A 14,974-nucleotide genomic window follows, 5' to 3' on the forward strand; every position below is an offset into this window, starting at 1 on the left:
TGTTTGATATCTGACAATAAGGGGGAGTCACAGAGTCGCAGAATCTCTCACTCGATTACCAGGCAGAGAGGGAGAAAAAAAGGGCTGAGAATGAAAGGGAGCAGAAGACGATGGAGCAAGAGGCAAGGCAAGAGAGGGTGAAGGAAATAGAGATGGAAAGATAGTGCAGGAGGGAGATCGGGAGGCTGGAAAAAGTCACACATTTGTATGATAGCAGTGAGAAGTGGGCGGTAGTGGAGATTATACCTGCCGCCCCGCAGAGACATACTAAGGAGCCCAACAGGTCTGGCATTGTGGGAAAAAGAGAAATCTGGGCAATAGGGGTGGCACTCTTCACAACTGAGAAAATGGGGCGATCTTCTAAGCACACCCTCCCGTCTCAGGAGGGATGATGGGTAGGTCGTGGTAATCATAGCGCTGGATTCATTCTTTCTTTTCCCCGGATCTCCTCTGTGGTGTCTGAGCATCTTTGTGTGTGTGTGTGTGTGCCAGAACATCTATGTTCTATTCCCTGCTGGCACTGCATGAAAGCAGGAAGCCCTCACCCACCCAAAAGGTGAGAAACTGGCTTATGAAGTGTGAGTGTTACCTTCCAGTGCTGACGACCTCTGTCACGCGCTATGTGCTGGAACCTTTGACGGGGAGAGGAGTGTGGGGGGGGGGGGGGTAATATTGACATATGCTGAATGTTTTCAGATGCTCTTCAAACAACGCAAAACACAGCTGTTAGTCTCTCAGCTCCTGGGCAGGCAGAGAATACCTTTTGTGCACCTATGCACGTTAATAAGGTGTTGTCTTAAGGGAGGGAGCCCAAGAGTAAGAGAAGAAAGAGGCCTCGCTAACAAGGGAGATGTGGATCAACTCTTTCCTTAATCCAGCTGTCTGGTGGTGATATTCAAAAATAACAGTGTTTGTGAAAGCATTCCAGGGCAGGGGTGCCAGCCTTGAGGGAAAGGGAGGTTAATGACGGGAAATATTAGGGGACCGTCTGGGAGAGAGAAAATGAAAGAGAAAGACGAGGTGATTCCACCCTTCCTCCTTAAAAACTTCTAGAGCTATGGCAGGTTAGCCACGTTGGGTTACTACAATAAGGTCTCTTTCATACAGGTGTGTTGACGCCTGGGGCAGGCTTGGCCTCGGTCCATTCCATTCACCCTGGCTGATTTGAACAATAACTATCATATCTCTTAAAAGAGAAGGGAGGGTGAAGCGTCAAGAAGGAGATGCCTGAGAGCTGTGTCGGGGCCAAGAACAACCCCCGCTGCCGTTGTCAGAGCTTGTTGATGTTGTCGGGAGGAAAAAACGGGCACGTTTTTTTTTTTAACCCACCCCCCTCCTTCCATAACCCCCACATTTTTTTGCCTGTTCTCCTTTTTCTCTCCCTCCACTTCTGCACTGTTTTTGTGCCGTAGGACAGAGTGTAGTGAAGAGACAGAGGAACAAAGTGCTGCTGTGTGGAGCAGCAGCTGCTGCTTGCCGGATCAAAGGGGCAACAAGCGTGGTCTTCCTGGCCCAACGCTGCTCTGGAGGTGTTTGACGGACAGTCAGCAGCTGGGGCCGCCCAGCCCGCCATGCAGGGGTCAGGCCGCTGGACTGCAAGGCCCAGGGGTGACATGCCCTCACTGGACAGGGGGAAGAGGGGAGAAGGTGTTAGATGGAAGGGTAAATAGAGGGAGAGATGTCTATGTTTGTTTCCTTTGTTGTTTTTCTTGCTTTTGTCGTTTAGAGCGTTACTTCTGGGACTATTACTGTATATTTCTATTATTCAACTTGTAACGGACTGTTTTGTCTTTTGTGATTAGTTTTCACTTATTCATCCTAATGCATAGGCGGACGTTGAAGCCGGATTGGTGTAAAACCATCACTAGAATAGCATTGCACTCCACACTGCAGTATTCCACCTCTTTGGTGCTGACAGAAAATCAGAGCGAGAAAAGAGAGACAGACAGGGAGCGAGCATGCCGCAGTGCTATTGATTTATTTTAATTAGCTGCTCGTTAAATCGTGTCAGTTTGCAACACAAATATATAATTCTTTGTCTGATTTTCCACTCGAGTCTTAATGACTCGTGCTCCCCGGGTTTCAGAGAGGAATGACTTCAGCAGCTAGACTGACAGAGCAATGCAAATGTTACTCATATTGGACTGAGAGGGGGGGGGGTTGCCACAAAAGGGCAATGTGTGGAGTAATAAAAAGGGAAAGAAAAACAGGTCAGTGAAAGTCCATGGAGGAGAGGTGAAACAGTCCCCCTTTGAGAGGCCGACAAAAGAGTGTGGAGGGGGGTACGGAGGCACAGTGGACGAGAGAAAGAGGGAGAGAGAGACAGAGGTAAAACTATGTAAACACAGTGGCTGCCCTAAACGTAGGCCCTCTCTGACGTTCCTTAAAAAACGATCCTGCCTCGCTCCGCTTCACATCTGCACTAAATCAAACACAGCGGTGAGGTAATGTTCGCCCAGCTTATGTCTCTTGACTCCTGTTTTAACTTAAAGAAGGGATAGAAAAAGGGAAACTGTCTCTGATAGGATGAGCTCGAGGAAGCTGCCCTGTTCCTCCCCTATCTCTTTGACCATTATCTCCGTCCTGGAGGAGTGAAGCCTTTGAAACGCTCCTTTGTGATAGTTTATGATAAATCCATAGATACTGTAGGTTCAGTCTGGTGGCAAGATGTGAACTGATTCAATCAGCGTTGTTGACACTACAGTAGATCAGTGTTGGAGGTTCAGTAGCCCCAGACTGCCCCACTGTCTGACTGGACCATAATTAGTGTTTGCTTATACTAAACACACCCTCCTCATGGGGTTAATTTGCATGCAATTCCTGGTAAAAGTGTTTTTTCGTCTTTTTTGGGGGGGAGAGGGAGGGATCAAACTAAAGCCTTCCTCCTTTGATTCCAGTGAGTTGTGACTCAATCGCTGGGGGTTTGGAATATTTATTTCTGTCTGAAGCAGAAGTATGGAAGCAATGAGCTCTAATAGGAACCAGAGGACAGTCATGTTTGCAAGCAGTGATCAGGCATCGGGTTCAGCACGTTCTTGTTCAGATTGTGTTGCATCTTATCTCCCTGCAGAGACAGACACAGGGCCCAGGAATTTGACTGACGAACATAAACTTGCCCCCATGTCCCTGGCATATGAGCTCTCAGAGTGGGCATTTGCAGGTCAGCCGTGAAGACAATAAACTGTCAACGATTTCTGCGTCACAATTTCAAAGCTGCCTCTTCCGTTCACACGCTTATCCGGGCTACATTTAGAGCAGTCCGGTGGTCTTTTCTTTGGAGAATACATGTTCAGTATTTCTCTCTTCATGTTGTCTCACTCTGGCTCTGACTCACTTTCTTTCTTTCATCACGAACTCGTCAAACGAGTGACCCTACTCCTGATTGGCCGCATTCCCTCCGATCTCCACAGCAATTGGCCAGCCAAGCAGCAAGGCTCTCTCTCTCTCTCTCTCTCTCTCTCTCTCTCTCTCTCTCTCTCTCTCTCTCTCTCTCTCTCTCTCTCTCTCTCTCTGTTGGCTGTGCTCCAGGGTAGGGTGGTTTGGCATGACGATTTCTCAGGGAAGGAATGCTGACAACAGGAGCGAGTTACCAGGTGTGGCTGCAAGTCAGTTAACCAGAAACAAGGCCTTTCTGACAGATTGAGATGAGGAAGCAAGAAGAAAAAAAAAAAAGAATAAACACAAGCACTAAGTCTGACAGACTGGTTTGCCGTGATTTCATCTCCAAACTACCAGCACCCTTCAGTAGTATTTGTCAACTTTCTTTTATTATGATGATGCATTAGAGGGTTATAAAGTTGAGCGTCTCTACTTTATGAAATACATTCACATGGTACGTTTGAGGATTATGTAACTTCCTTATTGGATCTCTTCTTCTGGTTCTCACCAGCCCTTAACTTCACCCACTCTGCACTCACACACACACACTCTGTATATTTAACACCTAAGCAGACACTCTCTGAAGAGTGTCCCTGTCCTGTGTGTGTGAGCAGATATTAGTAACCAGGGATGCAGTGTTGATCCAGCCTAGCAGAGACCTCGTGTCAAGTGGACTCCTGCTGCCCTGGCTCCATCGTTCCTATCTGCCTGTTTTTTTCCTCTGCAACCTGCGTAGCCACTACACTCAGGGCGCTAGTAAACTTAGCACTCTATATTGTAATGGAGTAAGGTTTTCTTGACTTCCTGTAGACATATTGTATCTGCGTGTACACGTGTTTGTACACAAGCGTCGCTAGCATCTTTTCAGGGTATGTCAGCGGGAAGTGCTACTGACGGCCAATTGGCAGTAGCGTGTGAGGAATGCGTCAACATGGACGTACACACATATCGAACGACATGTGCATACATATTCACATGCACGCTCCAACGCATTCTTAGCACTGCAAGAGCAGTTTTTGATTTGCAACTTGAAAATGTGTCACAGGCTTATTGGCTTTAAGGAACCAGTTGCCCACGTTAAACAGCAGTGGACCGCTGCCCCCACCAGCCCGCTTTCTCCTGGGGTAATGTACACATTCTGAGCTGTATCCCGAGGAATGACCTCCACGCGACCCCCTAACCTTGCCTTTAATTATTTGTTTGAAGACAGCATGGAGTTCCCATGCTGAGAGGCACTCTGTGTACCGTGTGTGTGTGTGTGTGTGTGTGTGTGTTGGCGTTTCTGTGCTCTAACATTGAGCAGAGGCAGGCCATAATAAGCTAGACCACCAGATGTAGATAATAAAACATGGGCTTTGGGTTGGAGGTTTTTAGCTAGTGTCCCCTGTGAGCCTCCTGTGTTCTGGTTAGTCTACAGACACACTGGCGGTGGCTGTGGTCATGTCCTTGGTGTCGATGTGTAGATTTACAGCACACACACGTATGTTTTAGCGAGTGGTTGGGAATTCTGAGTCCCCGTGGTCAACCTCTGTGTCTCTCCCAGGGCCTTAGGTCCTCAGATCCTTCCATCTATCCGTCCATCCCAGTTTGACTGGCCTTCATCTCCCGAGGATTCCTGGTTGTGTTGTTCTAAGCACACACCATTAGCAGCTCACGGGTTGAGGGAAAACAGTGTTATCAGGCCTGGCTCTGATAATCTCAATTGGCTTTACTCAGACTGATAAAAGGTGCTCTAAGGCCACGAAAGGGGCCCTTGGTCACCCCCCATCCCCTCCAGTGCACCGCATTGCCTTTACTATGGCAACTTGTTTAGCATACAAAACAGAGCCTTTGTGTGTGTGTGTGTCTGTATGTGTGTGATATGGCGGTGGTTGGCCAACAGGGAATGTTGACAAGAAGCAGGTCCATCTCAGAAACAGCTTGGAGGGAAAATATTTGAATATCCATATGTTTGTGTAAACGGCAAGGAGCTTTTTCGATGATTAAATAATAGTATTTTAATGATAGCCTGACCTAGTCCTGTCTACTTTATGTCATACATTTCCGGGAAAAACACAAGAGGAAGAACACTGTTTTTAAAGTATTTCCTCTGCAGTCACTGGGCACATTTAGCACCTGGGAAGAACATTCCTGATATTATGCGTTTATGGTTATATCCCAGAATAGGTAAGAATGCAGATGGTTGTGGTTTTTGAGCCCCTTGGTGCGTCTAGGAAGGGAGAAAGCAGGACATATATTTTGGCAGGCCCTGCACTCTGAGCTTAAAGAAGGGAGTGTGATACCGGGAATGTCTTACTGTTTACTTGCTCAGCTGGTTTTGATGCTAGAAGTGTCTTTCTCTCTAAAGCACTGCAGGCATTTCTGACAGCATAGCTATCTAAGAATGCTTTGTCCTCTTTGTTCTATGGAAAAAGTACTTTCACACTTAATAAATCTTAATCCTCATTCCTCCCTTAAATCACAAGTCATGCATTACAATCATATAATTTCCAATCCAACTCTCATTGGCGCAACCCACCTCCCTTCCTCCACTTACGATCCATCTCATTCTCATATGGATGCGTTTCATCTTTAACTCTCAGGGGCCCGTGGCACCCCTTCGTACCTGCACTCTGGATGCCCCCTGGCAAATGAGCACCGCGTCTCTCTTCTCCCAACCGTGCATTTCGTACGTTTAACCATGTCACTTTGAGCCGGGCAGATTACAGGCGTTTAAGTTCATTGGAGAAGGTAAGGGCAGGTATCAGGGCTTCATGGGGGATTAGGAGCCCAAATTGGTTCCAGCTCTCCCTTCCTTCTAATGACCAGTTCTTTACCGTACCGATGGTGCCGTGGCCCGTACGTTAGAGGAGGGCGGTGGCCTGTGGGGCCTTTTTTTTCTCTCTCCTCTGCTTCTTTGGAACCAGCAAAGGACTCCATGCTGGACAGCTCCAATGTGATTTGAAACCCCTCTTTAATATCAACCACATGGTGGTACCTGTAGTGCTAAGACCATGCTGCATTTTTATTATGTGAAAGTGAATGGGACAAAGACAGAGAGATAAAAAGGGGTAAAACAGGAAGAAAGATAGAAAAGGTGAAGAACTTGCTCGACCTGAGTGTCCAGCTTGTGTTTGACACAGCCCAAGGCATCTCCATTCTAAGTTAAAAAGGTTGCCCCTGGCTGGCAGTCACCTCCAGATGACCTCCGGCTCTACACTGGAAAAGCCACAGGAGCAAGGCCGGCTGGGGAGGCTTTGTGGGGCTGCACTTATTCGCTGCTGTGGTGGTGATAAAACTTCAGACAGCCTAATTGATGGGCTCGCTGACATAACAATACCTTGTGAAAGCACGGAGTGGCCCATGCCTGGTCCTCATTTCTAGACAGCTGGAAGGGGAGCAGAGCCCCCTACAATGCAGCCTGAGTGGGGGTCCCACAGAGGGGAAGGGTGGAGGTGGGGGTGGAATGGTGGGGAGTAATGAAAGGAACCATTTGTATCCTGCACTTTGCTAACTTAGAGCTTACTTTGAAATTCCAATGGGTGATAACACTCCAGGAACAACGTTGTTTTGGAGTTGGAACCGTAGACAGGATACTGTACTGGCTGGCTGCAGGAAAGACAGAGAGAGAGAGAGTGATGTGCCACAGTGAGAGTTCTTATGTGCCCAGGCTGCACTTAATACTTGAGGAATGTCTCCCCGGTGCCCATAGCAACCAAACGTAATCAAAAGCTTTATTAAAAGAAGGGGGAATAGATCATAAGGAACATTAAAAGTATCCCTCGCTGGGTTCCCAAGTCGGCACACAATTGCCCTTTTGTTTGTTGCTTTTTTGTTGTGAGCGCCTTCTCTCAAGAACCTCGGTGGCTAATGTTGCCATTAAGTCATACAAAACTGTTTTGTCTTTGTGGAGGCTTGTGATGAATCTTTTTTGTGTGTGAATGCGGGTTGATTTAACGTTTGTTTTTCTCCTCTGTTTTTTTCCTCTCCTCTCTACCAGGTTCATTAACGCCAGGAGAAGAATAGTACAGCCCATGATTGACCAGTCAAATCGAGCAGGTAAAAAAAACAAAAAAAAAGAACAACCCAGTCAATGTACAGCCGCTGAGTGCTGCTTCTCTCTCTTTCCTTCCCAAGCATGTAGGCACCCTTTCCAAATCCTTTGCTGGCATGCACATCATGCCTGGAGCCCAGATTTTTTAAAGGGGCACCCTACACCCCCCTCCAAAAAAAAATAAAAAAATCTCTTCCACTACTCCCTCCTCTTCCTCTCCCTCCCTTCATCCCCTTTTCCATTTTCTGTATGAAATGGGTTCAGCAGTGGTGATTGACTCTAATTGGAGATTTCCCAGTCTAAGTGGAGAGAGAGGTATATTAGCACCTTCTCTGTGAATTACTAATTGGACACAGGAGGAGTGCCAGAAATGCTATCAGCAATTTACGAGTTATCTCCTCTTTAAGGCTGTTTTTTTTGTTTTTTGTTTTTTTATAGTCGAGGGTTAAGGGGGAAGTGAAGGATTCCCCTCACTTTTTCTGCTGCGTTTTTTATTTTATTCCCTCAAGAATTACTGTTCTGAATTTTGATATTAAGTAGTTATTTCGGCACATTTCACATATCAAGACCGCTACGTAGCTGCTTAGACAGATTTTTATATAACAGTATCAGTTAATGTATTTTCAGTCACGAAAACTGCCCTGAGGAGGAGGAATGAGTTAAATATGGTGCCTTGATTAAATCAGATCTGATGTTTTGATTTAACGCCAGCGCAGGCAGAGCTTTTCATATCTTTAAAACAGATTATGGAAAGCTACATATTGTTAATTGATTACACATTTATTTCCCATATCTATTGTGGTCAGATTACAAAAAGCACCAACTGACTAGTAAACACGCCGCTCTGTGATCCCGCGGAGTGATTCAGTCACCCTAAGCTTCATCGACTTTGGCATTACCAAAAAGAAGCCAAGTAATTTGTCTCAGGGAGGGAAAAGCTGTTATTGTTGATTAGCAAGCTCCCGTCTTAAAAAGGTCCCCACACACTGGGGTGGAGATTGTTCAAAACGAACATGAGCCGTGATTAAAAATGAGATGCACTAACAAGTGTGGGTGACTCTCTCTGCAATTATAACACTCATGTGTGGAATATTTGTTATCGTGCAACCGATGTGTGCCAATCAACGATCTCCACAAAAACAGCGTGACTAACAGCTCCCCCTAATCTTTAAGAATTACAGATTATCCAAGATTATACTGCTATTGTCCTAGAATACACTGTTTTCTACAGTCTCCAAAGAGCATCAGTTCATTAGGGCTAATAGTAGGCAAAGCAACATACAACTGAGAAAATTGATTGCTACTGATTCTTCTGTGTCATAACAGATAATCAGGTAAATCATTCAGAATATTCAATAATGTTCAATTGGAGTTACATGTTATGTCGAGGAGTAGATGACTGTTGACTCGAGTACTGACTGGGTGATCTGCCCCATGGCAGACATTCTTCTCATCCTGTCAAACTGCATGCTTTCTTCTTAGAGAACAATGTATTTCCTGTGAATTTGGTTTTGAATGACACTGTGTGTGTGCGCGCCTGTGTGTCTGTCTGTGCGGGTGTGTGAGGGTGTGTGTGTCTGTCTGTGCGGGTGTGTGAGGGTGTGTGTGCGAGTGTGTGTTTGTGAGTGTGTGTGTGTGTGTGTGTGTGTGCTTGAGTGCTTGCATGCATTGGGACCTACTGTATGCGTGTTTGCATGCCACGCGTCAGTCATTGCGGTCCACAAACATGAGCACAATGTCTTTCAGTATGTTTGGGCTGGAGCTGGGACAATTGCTGATTGTCTGGTGTGTTTTCTCTTCTTCTTCCCCCTCCCTTTTTCATGTCCACGTTTTGACTACAATCAGGTTTTCTTCTTGATCCTTCAGTGAGCCAAGGAGCAGCATACAGTCCAGAGGGCCAGCCAATGGGCAGCTTCGTGCTGGACGGTCAGCAACACATGGGGATCCGACCAGCCGGTAAGTCCGGCCGTCCGTCCACCTCTCTCCCTGCGTCCGTGTTCCCTCATGCCTTCTTTACCAGACACCAGTTTCACCCTCAGTTATCACACAGCTGATCAACACTGATCCTCTTGTCTGTAGCATGAGATTAAGTCACCTCAGCACGGAGCAAGTCCCGGAGTCAGCCACGTAAAACTAATACTAACAACTGCTACACACCCACAGTAACACCTCTCTTTAAAAAGTCACCCTTCACCAGACTGTCTGCTGCCTGTCTCGCTTGTTTTTTTTCTCTCTAATCAAACACATCTGGGAAAATCCCTTGCAATTATCATAACAAAGGCATTTGTGTGATGCCATGCAAAACACTTACCACTTCTTCACATCTTTCACCTCCCTAATAATTTCCCATCTGACCCTAACCAACCTGATCCTCTCTCTCAGTGGTTCTCCTCTGGTTTCTCTGTGATTCATTCTCCTTCTGACCCTTTTCTGGCGTTTATCTTCTCTTTCTAGGGCCTATGAGTGGAATGGGGATGAATATGGGCATGGATGGGCAATGGCACTACATGTAACCTCCATCTTGTAAAGCAAAACGCAAAGAAAAAGGGGGAAGTAAGTACTGGGCTCTTTTCCTTGTTTCTTCGGTTGTTTGTTTAACACTTTTGGGCTGTGGGTTCTATTTTCTTCACCCACAATTCCCTTTCATTTCACCCGGGCTAGCCCTTCTTCCACTGGCCATAATTTGCAGCAAGCTCCTTCCCTCTACTCCCTAGCATCAACTATTAGCCAGGATGCATGTTTTAGCAAGATGCTTTAAGGGGTAAAAGAGGGGGCCAGTAGCTAAGGATGAATTTAAGACGACCCGTCGACTTGTGGCGCCAGACAACAGGAACAACAACAAGAAGAAGGAGGGGAAGAAACACCCTGGCACGGCATGCGCAAATTTATTTATCACAACAGCACCATCGCTCTCCCCATCCCGGACAGCCAATGCAAATGTTGGACATTTAGGGAAAAAATAACATCTCCTGGGGAAGGGGCTGACGGGGAGAAATTAAGCAGGCTCCAGTGAAGCGATAAAGAAGGAGAAGTGAAACTGTCCTCAGAGTGACATAAATCTGTCTGGGGAAGGATTGATGCCCAAATTATCTTATATGCAAAGACGGGAACACCGCAGTACATTACGGTCCCTGAGCGAGATATACGGGCCGTGGGTGACATGGCCGATCCTTCACTGGGGGTTTGGTTTGAGCTGTGTAAAGGGAGGAATGAGTCTGTGTGTTTTGATTATTTTTTACTGGAGGGAGACGATTTAAGGGGGGCGGGGGCCAGCGACTAGCCTGACCTGAGACTCACAGACAAGAGCGGGGAGACACTGAGATAAATTTATAAGGTTGTAGACACAAGCATGACTGCGTCTAAAAAGGAGGGGATCTCTTTCACACATACAGATACAGTCTCTCTCTGTGTCGCTGTCTCTCTGACTCTCCGTGTCTCTCTCTCTCTCACACACACACACACACACACACACACACACACACACACACACACACACACACACACACACACACAATCCCTATTCAGCTAAATGGCGGCAGTCTGATTAAGCTGGCCATTCCACCTCCTGCTTGTGCCACAGTGCTGACATTTGAAAAATCAAGACATATCACATCCCGAAGGCGGCGGGGCAGAAGAGATTTTATTTTAACACCTAAACTCCCTTGCCCAATGAGGCACAATATAATAACACTTACCTTGATTAAAAGAACCCTTTATATGTAAATGGAGACGGAATCTTCCGAAGGGTCACAGCGGCAATTCTGCCGACAGAGATCATTTCACCCCTCTAGTCCTTGCTTCATCTCTTTCTCTCTCTCTCTCTCTCTCTCTACCTCTGTTTCTCTACGTCTCTCGCTCATTTTCTCTCATCCCCTCCTGTCTTTGCTAATGGCAGCAGAAAAAAAAAATCAGGAAGCAATGTTCCCTAAAACAGCCACACAGAGACAACATTTGCTCAGGTTGGCTAATTCTTAATACAGGGCTATATAATTTTGAGACTATTTAATTACGTAACATACTTTATGCTTCATGACCAATTACATTAATAGCTTAATACAGAGGAATATTATCCTCTCTTGATTTGATTACACAGCCACACAATATGGTATATTTGGTACTTAATTATGGCCAGCCATTGAGCAGGACCACTGTGGCATAACAGAAGTGCACAGCCAGCCAGGGAGGCAGGCATGCAGAGATGGAGAGAGAGAGAGAGAGAGAGAGAGAGAGAGAGGCCCAGTCTGTCCTCAGTTATTGTCTTCAGATGGTTTTACCACTCTTGTTAATAAAGGAGGGGGTCTCCGATCTACTTAACAGAATGACTGCAGCTTACAAGACTGGAGATTACCAGCTTACAGTGTCAAAAACATCTGCTGGGCCTTTTAACAGGAGCTGCTCTAGGTTATATGGAGGTGAGGGCACCCATCATACCCCAACACCCTGAATGATTTATTTATTTTATGACCCCAGTAGTGAGGTTTTAAGAGACCTGCTCTGACAAACATGTGCATTTCAAATGAACTGACATGGAAAGGGAGTATTAGAAAATAGGGGAGCTTTCAACCAATGAGACTGGTCATTAATCTTGGCCTCTGCTGTCCCCTTTTTTTTTTTCCTCTCTCCTTTCTGTCCTCCTCCTCCTCTTCCCCTCACCGGGGCCCTCCAGTGTAATTTCTTAATTGCAGTGTACTAAGGTGGAGGAATGCAGAGAGTGAGCATGCCTAGTGACCTTGCAGCGACCTCTCCCCTCCTATTACAGCTTCTAATCCCCCAGGGGTTCACATTACAAAGCAGGTCGGTCCGGACCCAATCCCAGACCCAGGCCCCCTGGCTCCAGCGGGACCCCCTGCTCTCACTTGCCTCTCCCCAAGGTCCAGGCCTTTAGACCAGCCATGTTCCCATATTCCAGTCCCAGGCTCCAGGAGCAACCCCCCACATCTTACTGTTCTTCTTTCTGATTTCAACAAACAGCCGTGTGAGAAGCCAAACAGTGGCACTGCTGAGCCAGCTCTGTGTTCTGGGTCCTGTCACAGTATGAGAGATGCCAGCATGCTGAGGTCTCCACACATAGGAAGTGGAGTACATCTTAGGGGACATCAGTTTACCCCACCTGCATTTCCTTTCTTTCCTCTTTCAACTTCCTTCCTTTTATCTTTGCTGCTCTTTTTTTTTCTACTTGCAAAACCCACACTCCATGCATTCAAGAGCAGAACTTTGTTTTCCTTAAAATGCTTTCATCCAGGGCTGGAACGGAGTCTTTATTGCTCTCTGTTTTGGTGTTACAGCTAACTGAGTCCTAAATTATTTAATAACTTCTTTAAGGCATCCTAAATCAAATATGTTCCCAGAGGCTCGTCCCCATGTGAGAGTGCCTGTTCGGTTCGTCACTTAAGTCAGATGGGGAATTGACTGTTCCACTTGTAAAAGTATTAGCACTTCTCCACATCGATACGGCTGGTTGGTTTTCCTCACATCCTCCAGGACTGCAGTGTCTGTGGATGACTGAGGATCATTTTCCAACCTGAGACCCGACCACAACGCTATTGGGCATTGTAAACCACTCACCATAGCCCAAAATAGCCCAGTGCAATAATGTGTCTCTCTTATCGAAGCTAAGAACTCTGTAGTCACAGACGCAGTGTCATAAAATCCACCAAGCCCTTAAGCTAAGGTCTGTAAATGGAGAAGGAACATGTCAACGGAAACGGTTTTATTGAGTGTTTGAATTAATTTATTTATTTCTGTCTCTCTCTCTCAGGTCTGCCAGGCATGCCAGGGGAGTACGTACCTCAGAGCGTTCCTATGGGCATGAGCATGGCCCCACCAAATTACAACAACCCTCATCAGATGACCTCTCACCCCTCCCAGCTCCGACACGGACCACCTCTCCATGCGTACCTGCCCGACCACCCCCACGCCCACCACCCTCATCACCATCCCCACCACGCCATGCTGATGCATGGAGGACCCTCATCGCACCCAGGAATGACCATGTCTGCACAGAGACCCCCTTTGCTCACTCCCATCGACCCCAGTACTGGAGGACAAGGCCTGGACATCCATGCCCAATAGTATAAGGGAACTTTGCTACCATGACAACAGCAGCTACCACAAGAAAACAGTTTTAAAAAAAAACAAAGCAGCAGCCCACAATAAATCCTATTTTGAGACTATTTTTAAGAATAAAAAGCGAACCCTTTTGACCAGAATTTGGCACTAAAGAAACAGAATTCCAGATGAGCTGTGATAATTCTTTTTTTTTTTTTTTTTTTTTTTTTTTAGACTTGTCAATTTTGTTACTTTCATCCAAACGGAGGACCAAGCTGACAAGAACACTTTGTAAAGTCTTGGGCTTTTGGTAGAGATCAACAGCGGATGTTTTGACGTACACGTGTGCAAAGAACGGACAGATGCACGCACTCAAAAACACACACTTTTCGCACACTCACTCACACATACACCATCATAAACATGTTCAGTACGCTTTCATGTGATGCGCTCAAACCCTTCTAAAATAAAATCACTCTGGAAGATTTAAAAAAAGAAACAACAGAAGGACTCCAAGAGTTATAACTACTGTAGTATAAAAAGTATAGATAAATAAGTTAAAACTTGTGCTTTTTTCGTTGATCACATGGTTTATGTTTCCTGAGCTAGTTTTAGAATTAAAGGTTAACCTTTTCTCTCTCACACTGTGTGTGCTCCTTCCTGGAGGAGAAACTGTCTCGCAGCACAGCACTATAAAAGAAAAAAACAACAACAAGAGGATGGAACATCTCAAACCATAGAGGGCAATCAGGTCCTGTTCCCCATAAGAACAGGGCATGATGGGAAAAGGCTGCTAAATGACACCGGATCTCTCCAGAAGATTCAGTTTGAACATTTGTCATGCCCCTCTTTTTTTTGGTTCATGAATGAATGTTGCCCTGTAGGTTTTAAAGGAAAAAAGTTCTTTGTTTGAATTGCCCAAGCACTGGATTGTGTTGGTTTTATACATTTTTATTTTAATATTATTTTATTTTTTTGTACCCTGGACTCTCATTGGTAAGAGCCTCTTGAAGGAAGCTTAATAGTGGAAAAGCAACATCCTACGGCGCTTCTTTATCTGCGGATCAACATTCTTGCCATAAGGACAATACTGACACAAACGTTGATTCTGCGGCGAAGCATTTGATGGTTGATGCACCAAAAAACCTAAAACTAAAAAAAAGGAAAAAAAAAACTTAAATTATGAACTCAATGCTTTTGGGGGAGGGGGTTAAAAGCTGAGAGAATATTGTAACAAACTTCGTACAGAGTTCAGTCTATTAATTGTTTCATGTTAGATATTCTATGTGTTTACCTCAATTGAAAAAGAATGTTTTTGCTAGTTTCAGATCTGCTGTGGCATTGATATTGTATGTCCATGAATTCCTTCCTTTTTCAGCACGTGTTCCTCACTAGATGATAAGATGCCGTCTCCCTTAAGCTTTGTCAAAAATACATTAAATACTTGTATGAGGACTGTGACGTAATGTTTAAAAGGTGTTCAGTCACAAATGCTGTAATAAATATTTCATTTTT

The 14,974-nt window shown here is 45.6% G+C and overlaps 1 protein-coding gene across 5 annotated transcripts in view; it reads left to right on the top strand.

Annotated features, from left to right (window-relative positions):
• meis2a (Meis homeobox 2a) overlaps positions 1-14,974 on the top strand; it is a 78,403-nt gene extending 63,429 nt beyond the window's left edge. For 2 of the 5 annotated variants that reach the window (XM_054613679.1, XM_054613680.1), the window contains exons 10-13: positions 7,358-7,416; positions 9,257-9,367; positions 9,866-9,964; positions 13,170-13,259. In XM_054613679.1, coding sequence (XP_054469654.1) covers positions 7,358-7,416; positions 9,257-9,367; positions 9,866-9,924 — 229 coding nt within the window. In that variant the 3' untranslated portion in view covers positions 9,925-9,964; positions 13,170-13,259. Of the gene's footprint in view, positions 1-7,357; positions 7,417-9,256; positions 9,368-9,865; positions 9,965-13,169 lie in introns of all 5 variants that reach the window. The other 3 variants (XM_054613681.1, XM_054613682.1, XM_054613683.1) reach the window with 3 other exon arrangements.

This window comes from Anoplopoma fimbria, chromosome 15 (assembly GCF_027596085.1).
Source record: "Anoplopoma fimbria isolate UVic2021 breed Golden Eagle Sablefish chromosome 15, Afim_UVic_2022, whole genome shotgun sequence".
NCBI classification, from domain to species: domain Eukaryota; kingdom Metazoa; phylum Chordata; class Actinopteri; order Perciformes; family Anoplopomatidae; genus Anoplopoma; species Anoplopoma fimbria.